The 14051-nt window shown below is 39.8% G+C and overlaps 1 protein-coding gene across 4 annotated transcripts in view; it reads left to right on the top strand.

Annotated features, from left to right (window-relative positions):
- The window catches only part of grm4 (glutamate receptor, metabotropic 4), a 228372-nt gene that overhangs the window by 195869 nt on the left and 18452 nt on the right, over positions 1-14051 (top strand). For all 4 annotated transcript variants that reach the window (XM_017697823.2, XM_017697821.2, XM_037534870.1 and 1 more), the window contains 2 exons: positions 9664-9800; positions 10059-10994. In XM_017697823.2, coding sequence (XP_017553312.1) covers positions 9664-9800; positions 10059-10994 — 1073 coding nt within the window. The remainder of the gene's footprint in view (positions 1-9663; positions 9801-10058; positions 10995-14051) is intronic.

Raw genomic sequence — 14051 nt, 5'->3', positions numbered from 1 at the left:
TATGTAAATGCAGATGTTACATGAACCTGAACATGAAAATTATGATTTCCATAGCCTGAATACAGTTTCCAGTTTTTATCAACAACATCCAGTGAGAGCAACAGTGTCTGCATGTTTCAACTAATGACTTCATATTCACCAATCAGGCATAACAATATCACCACCTCCTTGTTTCTATGATCATTGTCCATCTTATCAGCTCTACTTATTATATAGGTGCACTTTGTAGTTCTACAATTACAGACTGTAGTTCATCTGCATCTGACCTTTACACTGTATGAAAATTTTGTGATGAATGAACCAATAGAAATATTCCAGAATTGCTTGGAATAAAATCTCCTCACATTAACTTTCTTTTGCTTCCTCCACTAAAGTTAGCATTTGGGTGATACAGCAACACTATATATATATATATATATATATATATATATATATATATATATATATATAAACATTTAATAAAAGGTTTCAGGTCCTTCATTATTGTGGCTTCTTGCTCTCATTCATACAGCACATTGATTCTTATTACAGTGGAGGCTCCTGGTGAGAACTGAAGTTTTTCACATTTTTATTACTTTACATACTTTTATTGCCTTCTGCTCTTTGATTTACCTGTAGGTCTCCCATGAGCACAGTCCAGACAGTGCAGTCTGTCCAATAAAGGCATTTAAAAACTATATTTGAAATCACAGATTGTATCACAGCAACAGCTGGGCTTTAGCCTGCAATGCTAATGATATTTCAAAGGGCCAAACGAAGATGTGTAAACAGCATAAAAAATGTAGTGGTGTCAAAAAAAGTGTTAAAGCATTATTAACTTTAACAGCCCTACATTCTAGATATTTCATCAACACAGTTCACTTTGTTTAATACTTGTTATGATAATATATTTTATTCATACAGAAATTAGATGCAGATTTGAATCAAGAAAACTTTCTTGCAGTGCACTTTATTTGTTACAAAAGACAGTTCAACTACTGAGTTTTATTCATTAAAACTTTATATATAAATTTATAGGAGGGGTAGTTGGTAAATTGTTGCTATATGGCAACAATGTATAATCATGGAAAGTACTATAAATCAAAGTTTTCTCTAAACTTCCCTTTTTGAGAACAAGAATAAATAAAATCCAACTTATACATAGTGAGATATATAACCCAATATTTACACTTAATTTAAGATCATTTCAGTTGTTATTCGAAATTTGTACAGCAGGTAGTTCCAGTCCACAAGCTGATTGATTGAGAAGCGTTCTAACTGTGCTGTTATTTTGCCATAACATCACAGGTTTTCCACAAACACTGTACCTGTCTCGCTTCCGTCGAACTCCCTACAAAACTCCATTTCCCAGAATACTCGCGGCGATTTCCAGTGGTGTAATTTATAATCCAGATAATACGTTACAGTTTTAAAAATGTTTGAAATTACTATATAAATACATAAATAATGTTTTTTTCTCTTTTTAATGTAATCAAAAGTTGTAAATATAGTCTCAGAGTAGTGTAGTGCTATGTAAGGCAATATAGTTGCCATATGGCAACAAATTTATTTATACCATTTTTCAAAACTTGTATCAGATTTAAACTGGTTTTAAGGATGAGAATTAAGGTACTTTAACCCAAATAGTATTTCCATTTTTTTACTGTTGCCTAAACAGGGAGTGCAAACCGGATTACTTGGTCATAAAACATCCTGAGATATTTGTCCTTTCAAAGACAAAACAACCGTTTTTAACCGCAATTAAATAGTAAAGCATTGATTTTAAATTACCACCTTTTAGAAAAAATGAGATAAAGTAATCGTTGCCGTATGGCAACACCATGCAATAGAGGGTTAAGTCAGATAAGTAAATCAAAAACAAAGTTTTTTAGTAAATCAAAACAAAGCTGCGGTTCAGATAAACAAAAGTAATGTTCTTCAACAGTTCAGTTCTTACAAAGACATTTTTACAGTACATGTTGGATTAAGGATGTGAATCCCACCCTTGTTAAAGAAATTAAAACATTTTACACTTCTGTGCTTGTGGGACTTTTGTAAAGACAGCTCCAAAAACCCTTGTTTTTCATCCTCCCACCCTGACTGTAAATTGTCAACTAAAGGCTGAAGAAACAAATAAAGGGTATTACGAAGATTAGCTGCAGCAATGGATTCAAACCGAGTAAAGCTACAAAATCCCCCAAGGACAACAGACGGCTTCTCCAGAAAGCGCTTGATATGTGCTTTGCATGCCTAAACTGTCACTAGGTTGCTTGCGAGTCATTTCCGTTTCACTTAAGGCAATTACAACACATTTCATCTTCTTCATCCTGACTTATCAATGGCAGCAAAAAGTGGCAGCACTTAAATAGTGTCTGCTCAGAAGATAATAGCGTGACCTATCAAATAGCGAGTGCTATAGGGAAGGTGAACTACCCATATTTATTTAGATAAGAGCTATTTGTTGCACGCTGTTTGTGACAAGGTTATCTGAAGGGGTCCTGTAATACCGGCTTCAATTTTAGCTGGACAGAGAGAGGATTTTGTTGTAAGGCGAATAACAGTGACATTACACTACTGTCTATACCAAACGACCACAGGTTACTCCTAATCTCTTGCTCTTGCATCAGCAGACATCAGTATGGTGAACACAGTCATGTGATCTGCAGCCCGAGTGCTCTGCAAATGCCCACCGGTGTTCCTGGCAGAAAACATTAGCACTTTTTTTTTTTTTTTTTTTGCTTAGCACTAAACATTGATTTCATTTTTATTTATAGTTTATGAGTGAAATCTTTTGGGTTGTCCAGTCTGCATGGGTTTCTTGGTATTTTGGAGTGTGTGTGTGTGTGTGTGTGTGTGTGTGTGTGTGTGAGAGAGAGAGAGAGAGAGAGAGAGAGAGAGAGAGAGAGAGAGAGAGAGAGAGAGATTAAAAGACAACTAGCATAATGCTGACCACCATAATGCTTACCACACATCCAGTGAATGTGAAAACAGTGTAGGAGTGTGAGTGAGAGAAGGAAACATGGGGAGAAAGGAAAAAGAAAGGAAAGAGAGAGAGAGAGAGAGAGAGAGAGAGAGAAAGAAAGAGAGACTATTCAGGACAATAACAATAGTACCACCATAGAAAGAAAAAAGAAAGAAAAAAGAAAGAAAGAAACATTAAAAATAAATTAAGAAAGAACAGAGAAGAGAAAGGAAGGCAGAGAAAGAAGGAGAGAGAGCATTGAAAGAGAATGGGAGAAAGAATGTGAAAGAAAAAACAAATAGGAAAAAGAAAGAGAGAGAGAAAGATTGTGACAGAAGGAAAGACAGAGAATAGGAGAAGAACAAGAGAAAGAACGTGAGAGGGAAAAAGGGAGTGAGAGAAAAAGGACTGACAGTGATGGACAGAGAACGATCAAGGGAGAAAGGAGAGAGAAGGAGAGGACAGGAGAAAAAGTAAAAGAGAGAGAGAGAGAGAGAGAGAGAGAAAGAGAGAGAGAGAGAGAGAAAGAGAAACACAAGAGAGTAACAGAAATGAGAACAATACGAAAGAAATTTGCCCACCAAGAAAAGTGCCACCCTGGAGCTCAGAGTTCATACCCAGTACACTCTGCCTCCTCCTCCTCCTTCTCCTCCTCCTCCTCTAGCTGCAAAGTTGCTGCTACCAAAAGCAATTTTCAAACAATCACTTGCTTTGTCTCCTCATATCATCTTAGTTCTCAGTCGAGCGCAGGAGGACCTGCAGCTCCATCTTTGATGAGAATTGACACAGGCTTGTGGGTAATCTGTGCTTTTCTGCACCCATACAACTCCATATAACACGCAGGTGCTTATTTTTGTTAATAATAATGTTGATGCTCTAAATGTAACCAGGCTGGATCTGTAGGAAATGAGCATTCAGTGCTAAATCTGGGAACTGGAAATGCTATTCAAGCCGTACTTGGGCGGGGATTAGCCGTGCTGTCATCCTGTTTTGTAATTTATTGCTAGCTATCAGCTCCACAACACGATTGCATGCTGTGATGAGCTCATACAGCACAAAAAGAAAATCTTGGGCATTTCTGCCTGTTCTCAACCATTCAGGAGCTGCTCACCAGCATTCCCAGCGCTGCAGACGTAGCCGACACACACACACGCACACACACACATACACACCCTCCCATCTCGTCCTCCTTTGATATGTCTTTGAGTGAGGTTAGTTAGAGACTTCAATAGGCTGAGACAGAATGAAGCGCCCCATCAGTTTTCTATCCGTGCAGCCATCACTCCAGGCAAAGTGCACTCTGCTTTAGTGCATAGCGAACTGCTAGAGTAGTTTTACTGGCAGCCCTGGTGCACACAGTCTTCCAAAAGCACAAGAATGTGAAGGATTTTTTTTTCGACAAGCTTGAAATCTCTTTCACTGTATGTTCCTATTCTTTGCTAACTTCACTGAAGTCAGGAGGAGAAGGGAATCACTTTGAATGATCAATACTCTACAGATGGATCAGATTCAATACATATAGCAGCCAGTCAAACACATTTTCATCAGCAATTTATGGTTTTATTCCCTGTTGGACGAGGTCAAAATATTACCCTCGCTTGCATCACCAGCGAGCCATAGAAAATTTTCACAGAACATCGACAAATTTCACAGACAACTGTTACTTCGCTTTAATTTGAAGCAGCCCCTTGTATTTCCGTGTCAACAAATCACACTTTCCAAACAAATGGGCGAGCCAAGTCACACAATTGCACCATAATCACATAATTTGAGCTGAAAACATGCTTATAGATCAAGAGATTAGAAAATGACTGTGTGACGCTGAGAGCGACTGTGTGACTGTGTGGGCTGCTCGCTGAATATTATGCCTTTTGAAGGGGCTCTTGGCTGGTCAAAGAGCAGGCTGTAGCTAAGAGGAAGTCTACCTGGGAGTACTTTCTTCTCATCCTCTACATCAAGTATTGTCTAATTGACTTGCTCAGCAAGACTCTTAAATGTCCAACCCAATGCTGTTTCTCTACTCTAACTGTTCCATGGTCAGTAGACTTTCCGCACATGCGACTCCTCCAATGGAAAAAGCCCTTTTTGACTGGCCACTAAGACGATACACTTCTTTCTACTGAGAACTGTCGCAATAAGTGCATATCCACCCGATCACAATTATTTAAGCCGACCACAGTGATTTTGCACAGTTATTCTCTGCAACAGAAACAATGTGACTTCAGTACATTTTCATCAGCTGGATTGAGGCGTGTGGATAAAAGAAAGTTTTCATTTATCATGAAAACACATCAGTACACTGTTAGATATAAAGGTACATTTTTCGTTCATCAAGGTACAAACATTGTAAATGTGATCTCAATGATACAAAAGTGGTTTTAAGGTGCAATTTTGTACCTTAAATAAGGTGAAAAGTACATATTTTTATCTTTTTATAACCTAATGTCTTAAAACAGAACAATAAAATAAAAAGCCTTGAGATGAGATGGGGTGTGTGGAGTCAATACAACTTAGAAAACATCATTTCAGTTGATTATGGTACAATTATGTTCCCTAACTAAAGGTACTGAGATGTACATTTGAGTGCACCACCCCAGTAACAAGAGGGGCAGTTTTGTACTTGTTTTTTCTGAGAGTGTATGGATGTCACCTATCCAGGATTTTGGTTGTCTGTTCAGGAAAAAGATTATTTTCCTGGACATAAAATGTTGCAGAATAAAGCATTTTCATATAAATGCTTACATTTAAAATGCTTCTATTTATCCAATTAAACCATTTGCCTTGATTGCTTCAGATTACTGTCAGTGTAGGGACTGTTGGTGACCTTTTTAGGCACTAAGCAGATAACTGAATGTTAGGTACTGTAGCTGCACTGACTAGGTGCCTTAGACTGCATCATGTGTAGAGCTACCGTCCAATGAATTTAGTGAAAAATGGTAAAAAGACAAATAAGTAAATCCTTTTTTTTAAATCCACTAACTAAATTTCCAGTAATTTTTCTTTAGTCAACAAAAATTCTATTTTCTGACTTGCTAAAACACTTTTAGAGGGCAGTGGTGAGTGATGTTTGCTTATTTGAGTTTAAGCTGTTTCTGTGTTCAGTTGGGAGCTGCTGAGTATCAACAGCTTGGATGCAAAATAGCTAATCTGCCAATCTGGCCACTCTAGGTTTGCACTGTAATAGATGAATATAGTGAATAAAAAGGACACTTAAATAATTAATCACAGTGATTTACACGACAGGTAGTTCTCAGTAGGCCTGACTATCAGAACATAAATCACCTAAATGCAATTATTTGAGATGATCGCAAATATTTAAGCTGAATACAGTCATTTTCCACAGTAGCTAGATTGCAACAATGCAATAAACTAATTGTGCTTTTTCGGTTGAGGCAAATAAATTTAAATCAAAGAAAGGAAATGTAGTCATTGAGATGTCATGGGGCTTTTAACATGTTTAGAGGGCAGCGCTGATGGCTAGCTAAATCTAATATTTTCAGCAGGTATATTGACCAAATGAGTCTTTTTTGCTGATTTTTCACTGTTGTGAGGAACTTGTAGCTCTGCTTCACTCTATACATGAATCTGTGTGAAGCTGTAGACATTTGTGTGCATATGCAGGCATAACAGTGCGTGTGCACTGTGTCGACAGTACAACCAGTGATAGCTACTAAAAAAACAGTAAGCAGTTTGGCCTCTTTAGGCTTGTATTTTAATAGTTGTAAACAATTAAAAAGAACATAGAAATCATTAATGGCAATTATTTATATGCCAATTAATCATCAGGTAAAATTTCATGACTGTGACAGCCCTAATTGTCCACAATAACTGTGACAGGCCGAATATTGACTCGTCATTCTGAAATCAGCCCTCCTTCTTGGTGGATGGGTATAATTTATTTTTCTAGCACATCTTCAAAACAGAGGCAGGAATAAAAAAAGGAATGTGCCCTTTGAACAGGATTCATCGCCTTTTTTGAGAGATGGTTTTTAAGGAAATCTCAGCCACAAAAATGTGTCCAAAAAAGCAGGCTAGAATTCATGTGGGTCTCATGCTGTTTGCTAAATGGTTTTAATGATGAAATGCAATGAATCTGGGACACGTCTGAAAGGACAACTTCAAATTCATTCTCTTTAATATCCATTTAATGTCCAAGAAACTGAGTAAAGTAGCAAAGTACGCGTCTTGATAAAGCTAACATGGCTTCCTAGGGGGCTTGTTTAAGGGATGGACCCTCTAGGCGGTGACACAAATGGGACCCCCTGACATTCCATTGTGTTCAGTTCCAAAGTTTAAACTTCCTGTCACCAGACACCCCTGTGGACTTTAGGGCTGGTACTGAGGCTATGGTTACGGTAAAATATATCAGTGTGAAGTCAAAGTCAAACAGCTGTGAAAATACAAAACGCTTACTTAATTCTCAGGCTATAAGTCACTACAGATGTCTGTCGTTCAGTAGGAAAGCTGGCGTATAAATTCCATTCCTCCTTCGTGAAACAGCTGTAATCCTGCAGATTTGTGTATGTTTTGCATTTTGCTTCCCTGTCACCAAAAAAAATGTCTAATTCTTTAATCCAGCGCTGACTCACCGTGATGTGGATTAGGCATCTTGCATCTTCCAGCTCGATATAAAGACAGAGGATATTCATCAATAGAAATTCACCCCTCCTGCAATCACCCATGGCATTCAGCAAGAAAACCCTGTGAGGATTGTGAATTGGAACAGTAAGCCAAACATGAGTGGCGAAAACAATTGCTTGTGCTGCTGTTCAGCACACTTGGCTGCGTGGGGATTTGCCGGGCTGGGGAATGGAGTTGGACATGCTCAGGTGCTTTGAATACAGATAGCTCAGCTCAAAGGTTAAAGCTAGAGATTGGCAAAAACTTGCCGCATGTTGTTCCCAAAAACAAGACACCTAATCCAAAATTCATCATGGGGATACAGCAACATTGTTATCCTGTCTCCTTCACCCTCCTCTTTCAGGATCTCCTGCAACACTGAAAATTGCTCTCAATGAATCGAGCGAATGAAATGAAACGTTTTGACACAAAAAAGTGGCAACTTGTGCGCTCATAGATGTTTAGCTATGCATGTGCGAATCAATGTTGTGTTCTACTTTATACTTCATACAATTATGCCATTAATGCATTTCACTGTGTTCAGTCTAGTTGTATTTCTGGAGCAAAATTCATTGGTAAATCTTCTTATCTATTTCATCCAAGAAAATGGATATTTTAGGCAGATGTTTTGAGCGTTGACCTGGCCCCAAAGAAATGAGAGTGGTTCCTCTCCTGAGGGTTCAGAAGACGGGCCGCATTAAGGAATTCTGTGGCCCTGGGCTGACTTTGTCTCATGGGGCCTCCCACATTCCTTTCAATTAAGCTACACATTCACAGAAGAGACATTTCGAAGGAGCAAAGATAATATAATTTTACACAATTTAAATTTATAGTCGCATCCTTTTAATGAGTTTGTCCTTGTTTGTTTTTCAAGCTTAAGTTTTTCACTTACAACAATCGCTGTGGTGTTTTCTGTCTGACAGTCTAAAATTGCCTTAAGTTGACTAATGGTAGAGGCGGGCAATATTGCAATTGGGATTTAGGAGGTGGAGGACTTCGTTCATGCCAAAAATATGGGAGCAACATTGCTTTTGATTTATTTAGTGGAGTTATTGGAACTGATGTAATGGAAGTGTGTTAGGCTGGCTCTACAAGGTGAAATCCAAACTACTTGCATATTATGAATTGCCTGCATTATTTTTATATATTACTTATTTATAATTTCGATGCAACGTCACAGTTTCACTAAGCAATTGCATGTAACACATTTTATTATGCCACTAGTTTGGCAAATTAGCAGCTCGTAAGTTTGATACACTATGTTGCTCTCTCATCTGCAAGTTGAAATTTACATATTTGCAGAATATTTATCTTATTTTTTACCACCACCATCATTGTTCGTTTTTCTACATCTATATATTTGCCTTTTATCTATCTGTGTACAGTTCTTTACTATATTTTTATCTGTTTTGTGTATGTTAAGCCTTTAGAGATATAACATTTGAGTAGCTATAATAGTTATAGCATACTGGATGTCTCACTCATCCTGTCACAGAAGCACAACGAGGTCATCAAGAAGCTCTTCACTCTCATCTTCTGTAATAATTTTCATCCTTTTGTTCTCCAGTGAATCTGAGCTGTGTGTAAAATTAGGGGGTGTCATGAGAGGACAACGATAAATCTAGTTGCATAGCTCATGATGACAGCAGGCAAAAATAAATAAATAAACAGTGGCACAAACAGCAGCTTAAACAGCTGTTAGCATTAGCTGGCTAGTAAACACAGCTTTGTACATAAACTTCAGCGTCAAGAACCGCCATGTAAAGCCAGCCTTCGCATGTCTGTTTCTGGGTTCATTTAATTAGAACTGTGTGGTCAAGTCTTAACTTCTCAGTATTCTTTATTGTCAATTTTGGCCAAAATGTAAACACCATTATATCACATGAAATAGGCTGGCTGTCTAAATATATATTAGATTTAGTTACTTCAGTGTTACTGTAACTAGGCTAGCTAGCTATAGAATAGCAAAAGCAGGAAAAACTACAGGATTCAATTGGTTAATGTGGTTAATATGGTCCTGTTCACGAGGCTCTATGAGAGCATATTGTTTCTAGAAAAAAAATTGGATATTTCTAATCATGTTTATCTGCTTCTGTTCCCAGGCATTGCTGGCAATCCAGTGCAGTTCAATGAGAATGGGGATGCCCCAGGTCGGTATGATATCTATCAGTACCAGATAAAAAACAAAACAGCCGAGTACAAAATCATTGGCCACTGGACTGACCAACTCAACCTCAATGTAAGTGCTTTATTTCAAGCAGTATGCAGTATAAAGCAGCATGTTTCATTTATTTTATGATTTCCACAGTGCACAGTACAGATCTCTCTTATAATGCATGTTTAACCTTTTGAGGAAGGATTGAAGTCTAAAGGAAGACAATATTTTATATTTGCTGCAATCAGTTAACAGTTGTCATGAAAACAGAATACAGATCTTTCTGTTTCTCAGTTACTGCTGGTGTGAATATTAAGCAGTATTTGTACTTGTGTGTCTCAGATGCCAGTGATGCAGTGGCCAGGCGGTGCAAGGCAAGTGCCCTCCTCCATATGCAGCCAGCCTTGCAAGCCAGGTTGGCGCAAGAAGATTGTGAAGGGTATCCCCTGCTGCTGGCACTGCGAGCGCTGTGATGGATACCAATACCAGGCTGATGCGTTCACTTGTAAGATGTGTCGCTTTGACATGCGTCCCAACAAGACCCATACAGGCTGCCAGAAAATTCCGATTGTTCAGCTGGAGTGGAGCTCACCATGGGCGGTCATACCTGTCCTCATTGCTATACTGGGCATCATGGCGACCTTGTTTGTGGTGGTCACTTTTGTACGCTACAATGACACACCGATTGTGAAGGCATCAGGTCGGGAGCTCAGCTATGTCCTGTTGACGGGTATCTTCCTCTGCTATGCCACAACTTTCCTGATGATTTCTACCCCAGGTGTTGGCATTTGCTCGCTCCGACGTATCTTCCTTGGCCTGGGAATGAGTATAAGTTATGCTGCTTTGCTAACTAAAACCAACCGAATTTACCGTATTTTCGAGCAAGGGAAGATGTCGGTGAGCGCCCCTCGCTTCATCAGCCCAGCATCCCAGCTGGTCATCACCTTCAGCTTGATCTCAGTACAGCTCTTAGGGGTCTGTATCTGGTTTACGGTGGATCCTCCTCAGGCCTTCATTGACTACGAGGACCAACGCATGGCTAACCCGGAACTAGCAAGGGGTGTGCTCAAGTGTGACATCTCAGACTTGTCGCTCATCTGCCTTCTGGGCTACAGCATGCTGCTGATGGTCACCTGCACAGTCTACGCCATAAAGACGCGCGGGGTGCCGGAGACCTTCAACGAGGCCAAGCCCATCGGCTTCACCATGTACACCACCTGCATCATTTGGCTAGCTTTCATCCCCATCTTCTTTGGCACATCGCAGTCCACAGAGAAGGTAGGGAACGGTTTTGTGACAAAGTGAGACAGAAATTTGACAACTTTTGCAACTTCAGCTACTCTTGAAATACAGAGAACACAAGCCATTTTCAGTGACAGGCAGTTTAGCACTTCTGGGGGAAGTGTAGTTCTTTATTTCTGCTTCAGAGCAAGTTGCAGCCAATATGTTATGAGCTACAATACATGAGCTTTTGATCAGCATATTAATGTGGACATGTGCAGCAGGAAGACAAGAGGCTTCTCGTTTGCTAATCCTGCTCTGTATCTTCAGAGATGAAAGAGCCTTTGAAAACGGCGAGGATATCGAACATCAGCTTTTTGGGGGTGATGTAATCCATTGACAGCAAGTGTCTTGGAATAACAAACAGCAGAAAAATAGGAGTAGTACTCATGAGGAAATACTTTCAAGGCAGAATTTAATTTCTGCTCACATAGCCTTACTCTGCATTCCTTATTTTAATCAGAAAACCTGGGACCTTCTGTCCCTGGGATTTAGATAAGAGTTTTTTTTCCCCTTCCTCTTTCAATTCTGCCACGAGATATTTAATTAGCGTTGTCCTTTAGAAAAGGCTGAGTATGCCATGCCAATCTGGGGATCACTGTAACAAGAAGAAGGCAGAAATAATTTGTTAAACCTCTATGCCCAGCTGTACAGTGTACATTGACTGGCCACTTCATTAAGGACACCTGCTTGAACCTACACTCTTAGTCCATTTTATCAGCCCCACTTACTGTATAGGTGCACTTTGTAGTTCTACAATTACAGATTGTAGTCCATCTTATTCTCTGCATACCTTATTAGCCCCCTTTTACTCTGTTCTTCAGTGGTCAGGACCCCCATGGACCCTCACAGTGCAGGTATTCATTCCCACCACTGCAGTGACACTGACATGGTGGTGGTGTGTTAGAGTGTGTTGTGCTGATGAATGTGTCCCCTTATTGTCCACTCGATTAGACACTCTTACCTTGTTGATTCACCTTGTGGATATGAAGCCAGGGACAATAGCTCATTTGTTGCTGCACAGTTTGTGTTGGTCGTCCTCTGGTCCTTCATCAGTGGTCACAGAATGCTGCCCGCAGAACTCTGTTGGATGGAGGTTTTTGGTTGGTGGACTGTTTTCAGTCCAGCGGTGACATTGTGGTATTTACAAAATCCAGCATCACTGCTGTGTCTGATGCCCTCGTACCAAAGCAACGCACATTAACACATCACAGGTGGTCCTGTGGAGGTCCTGACTTGGAGAACAGGGTAAAAATATGCAGAAAAACAGATGGACTACAGTCTGTAATTGTGGAACTATAAAGTGCACCTATATGGTAAGTAGAGCAAAGAGATTAGATACAAGGTAAGTGTACTTAATGAAGTGGCTGGTCGGTCTAAATGGACAATGAGAGAGTCGTTTGATCAAACTAGTGTAATTGAAAATTAATAAGACCATGCTTGTTGGAAAACAGAAGATGTCTGTTCCTTTAGAGAATTATCGTAAAGCATTTTTTCCTCCCTTCCAGCTAGTCTTTTTTCTTCTCAAAGCTCCAAATTCCATAAATAATCAATCATTACCTATGTTCTGATGTGTGGTATCAAAGGGATACCGGACAGAAGCAGGAATTTGTCTTTGCTGATAGCTAGACTCACTTTGGGGAATTTCTGCACAGCACAGGCAATAAAACGGTGTCACGTGACAAATGTACACTGTTGAGTGTGCATCAAACAACTATCGTTGAAAAGAATTAACATTTCAAAACAGCTGCGTCTCACAATCATCCAAGCTGACAAGCACAGCCGAGCCTGGCGAGGGTGAGATGACATGTCTTTTAGTGCAATTAAATGCCTCTCTTCCCCCTGGCACTTGATTTACCTTATCTGTCCGCCCGTTCTCTCATCACCCGCTTACGGCCGAGCGTCTAATCAGCACGCCCACTCCATCATTTGTTTGTCATTTTATGTCAAACTGAACATAATGAATGTCACTTGGGGCTTTATGAATCATTTAAACGAGGGCACACGGTCTTGTCTCTATAGTATATGATGAGCCCGCTAAGTGCTAACTGTAAAGGTAATACTTATGTTATCTCATCCTGCTTGCTTTGAATGGTAGGGAAGAGGCTGCATGTCAGTGAATACTCATTGGTGGTGTTCGCCTTGAATGCCAGAAGTGGGCGTGACTGGTAGCAGTAAATCCTGTCACACGGTGATTTGAATGGCTAGAAGGGAATTACTAGCTGTTAGGCGTGTAATGATACATGTATTTTCAGGTCTGATGCAAACTAAGATTCAGTTAAAATGTTGATATTTTATATGTTAAATATGTTTTAATATATATTAAAGTATATTAAATTATCTATATACATATATTTAATATATAATTATGTGTGTGTGTGTGTGTGTGTGTGTGTGTGTGTGTGTGTGTGTGTGTGTGTGTGTATATATAAAAGCAGCCATTAGGGATGTACTTTGTGTACTTCTGATGCCGGTCCCAAGCCCGGATAAATGGTGAGGGTTGCGTCAGGAAGCGCATCCGGCATAAAACTTGTGCCAAAACTATCATGCAGATCACAAATATGACTGCCATACCGGATCGGTCGAGGCCCGGGTTAACAACGACTGCCTCTGGTGCTGTTGACCAGCAGGGTGCCGGTGGAAATTGGACTACTGTAGGTCGAAGACCATCAAAGAGGAGAGGAGGAAGGCGGGTTAGAAGGCAGCAAGAGTGAAGGAAAGGCAGGATTGTGGATGTTAGAGTAGGGACTCTGCACATAGGGACAATGACTGGTAAAGGTAGAGAGCTTGCAGACATGATGGAGAGAAGGAAGGTAGATATTCTGTGTCCAGGAGACCAGATGGAAAGGAAGCAAGGCCAGGAACATTGGAGGTGGATTCAAACTGTTCTATCATGGTGTAGAGAGGAAGAGAAATGGAGTAGGGATAATCCTAAAGGAACAGCTTGTGAAAAGTGTTCTGGATGTAAAGAGAGTGTCAGACAGGATCATGAGCCTGAAGTTGGAGGTTGATGGTGTAATTTTGAATGTGGTAAGTTCATATGCACCACAGGTT

Source organism: Pygocentrus nattereri, chromosome 26, assembly GCF_015220715.1.
Source record: "Pygocentrus nattereri isolate fPygNat1 chromosome 26, fPygNat1.pri, whole genome shotgun sequence".
NCBI lineage: Eukaryota > Metazoa > Chordata > Actinopteri > Characiformes > Serrasalmidae > Pygocentrus > Pygocentrus nattereri.
Note: the sequence above shows the minus strand (reverse complement) of the source record. Positions and strands in the feature narration are given on the sequence as shown.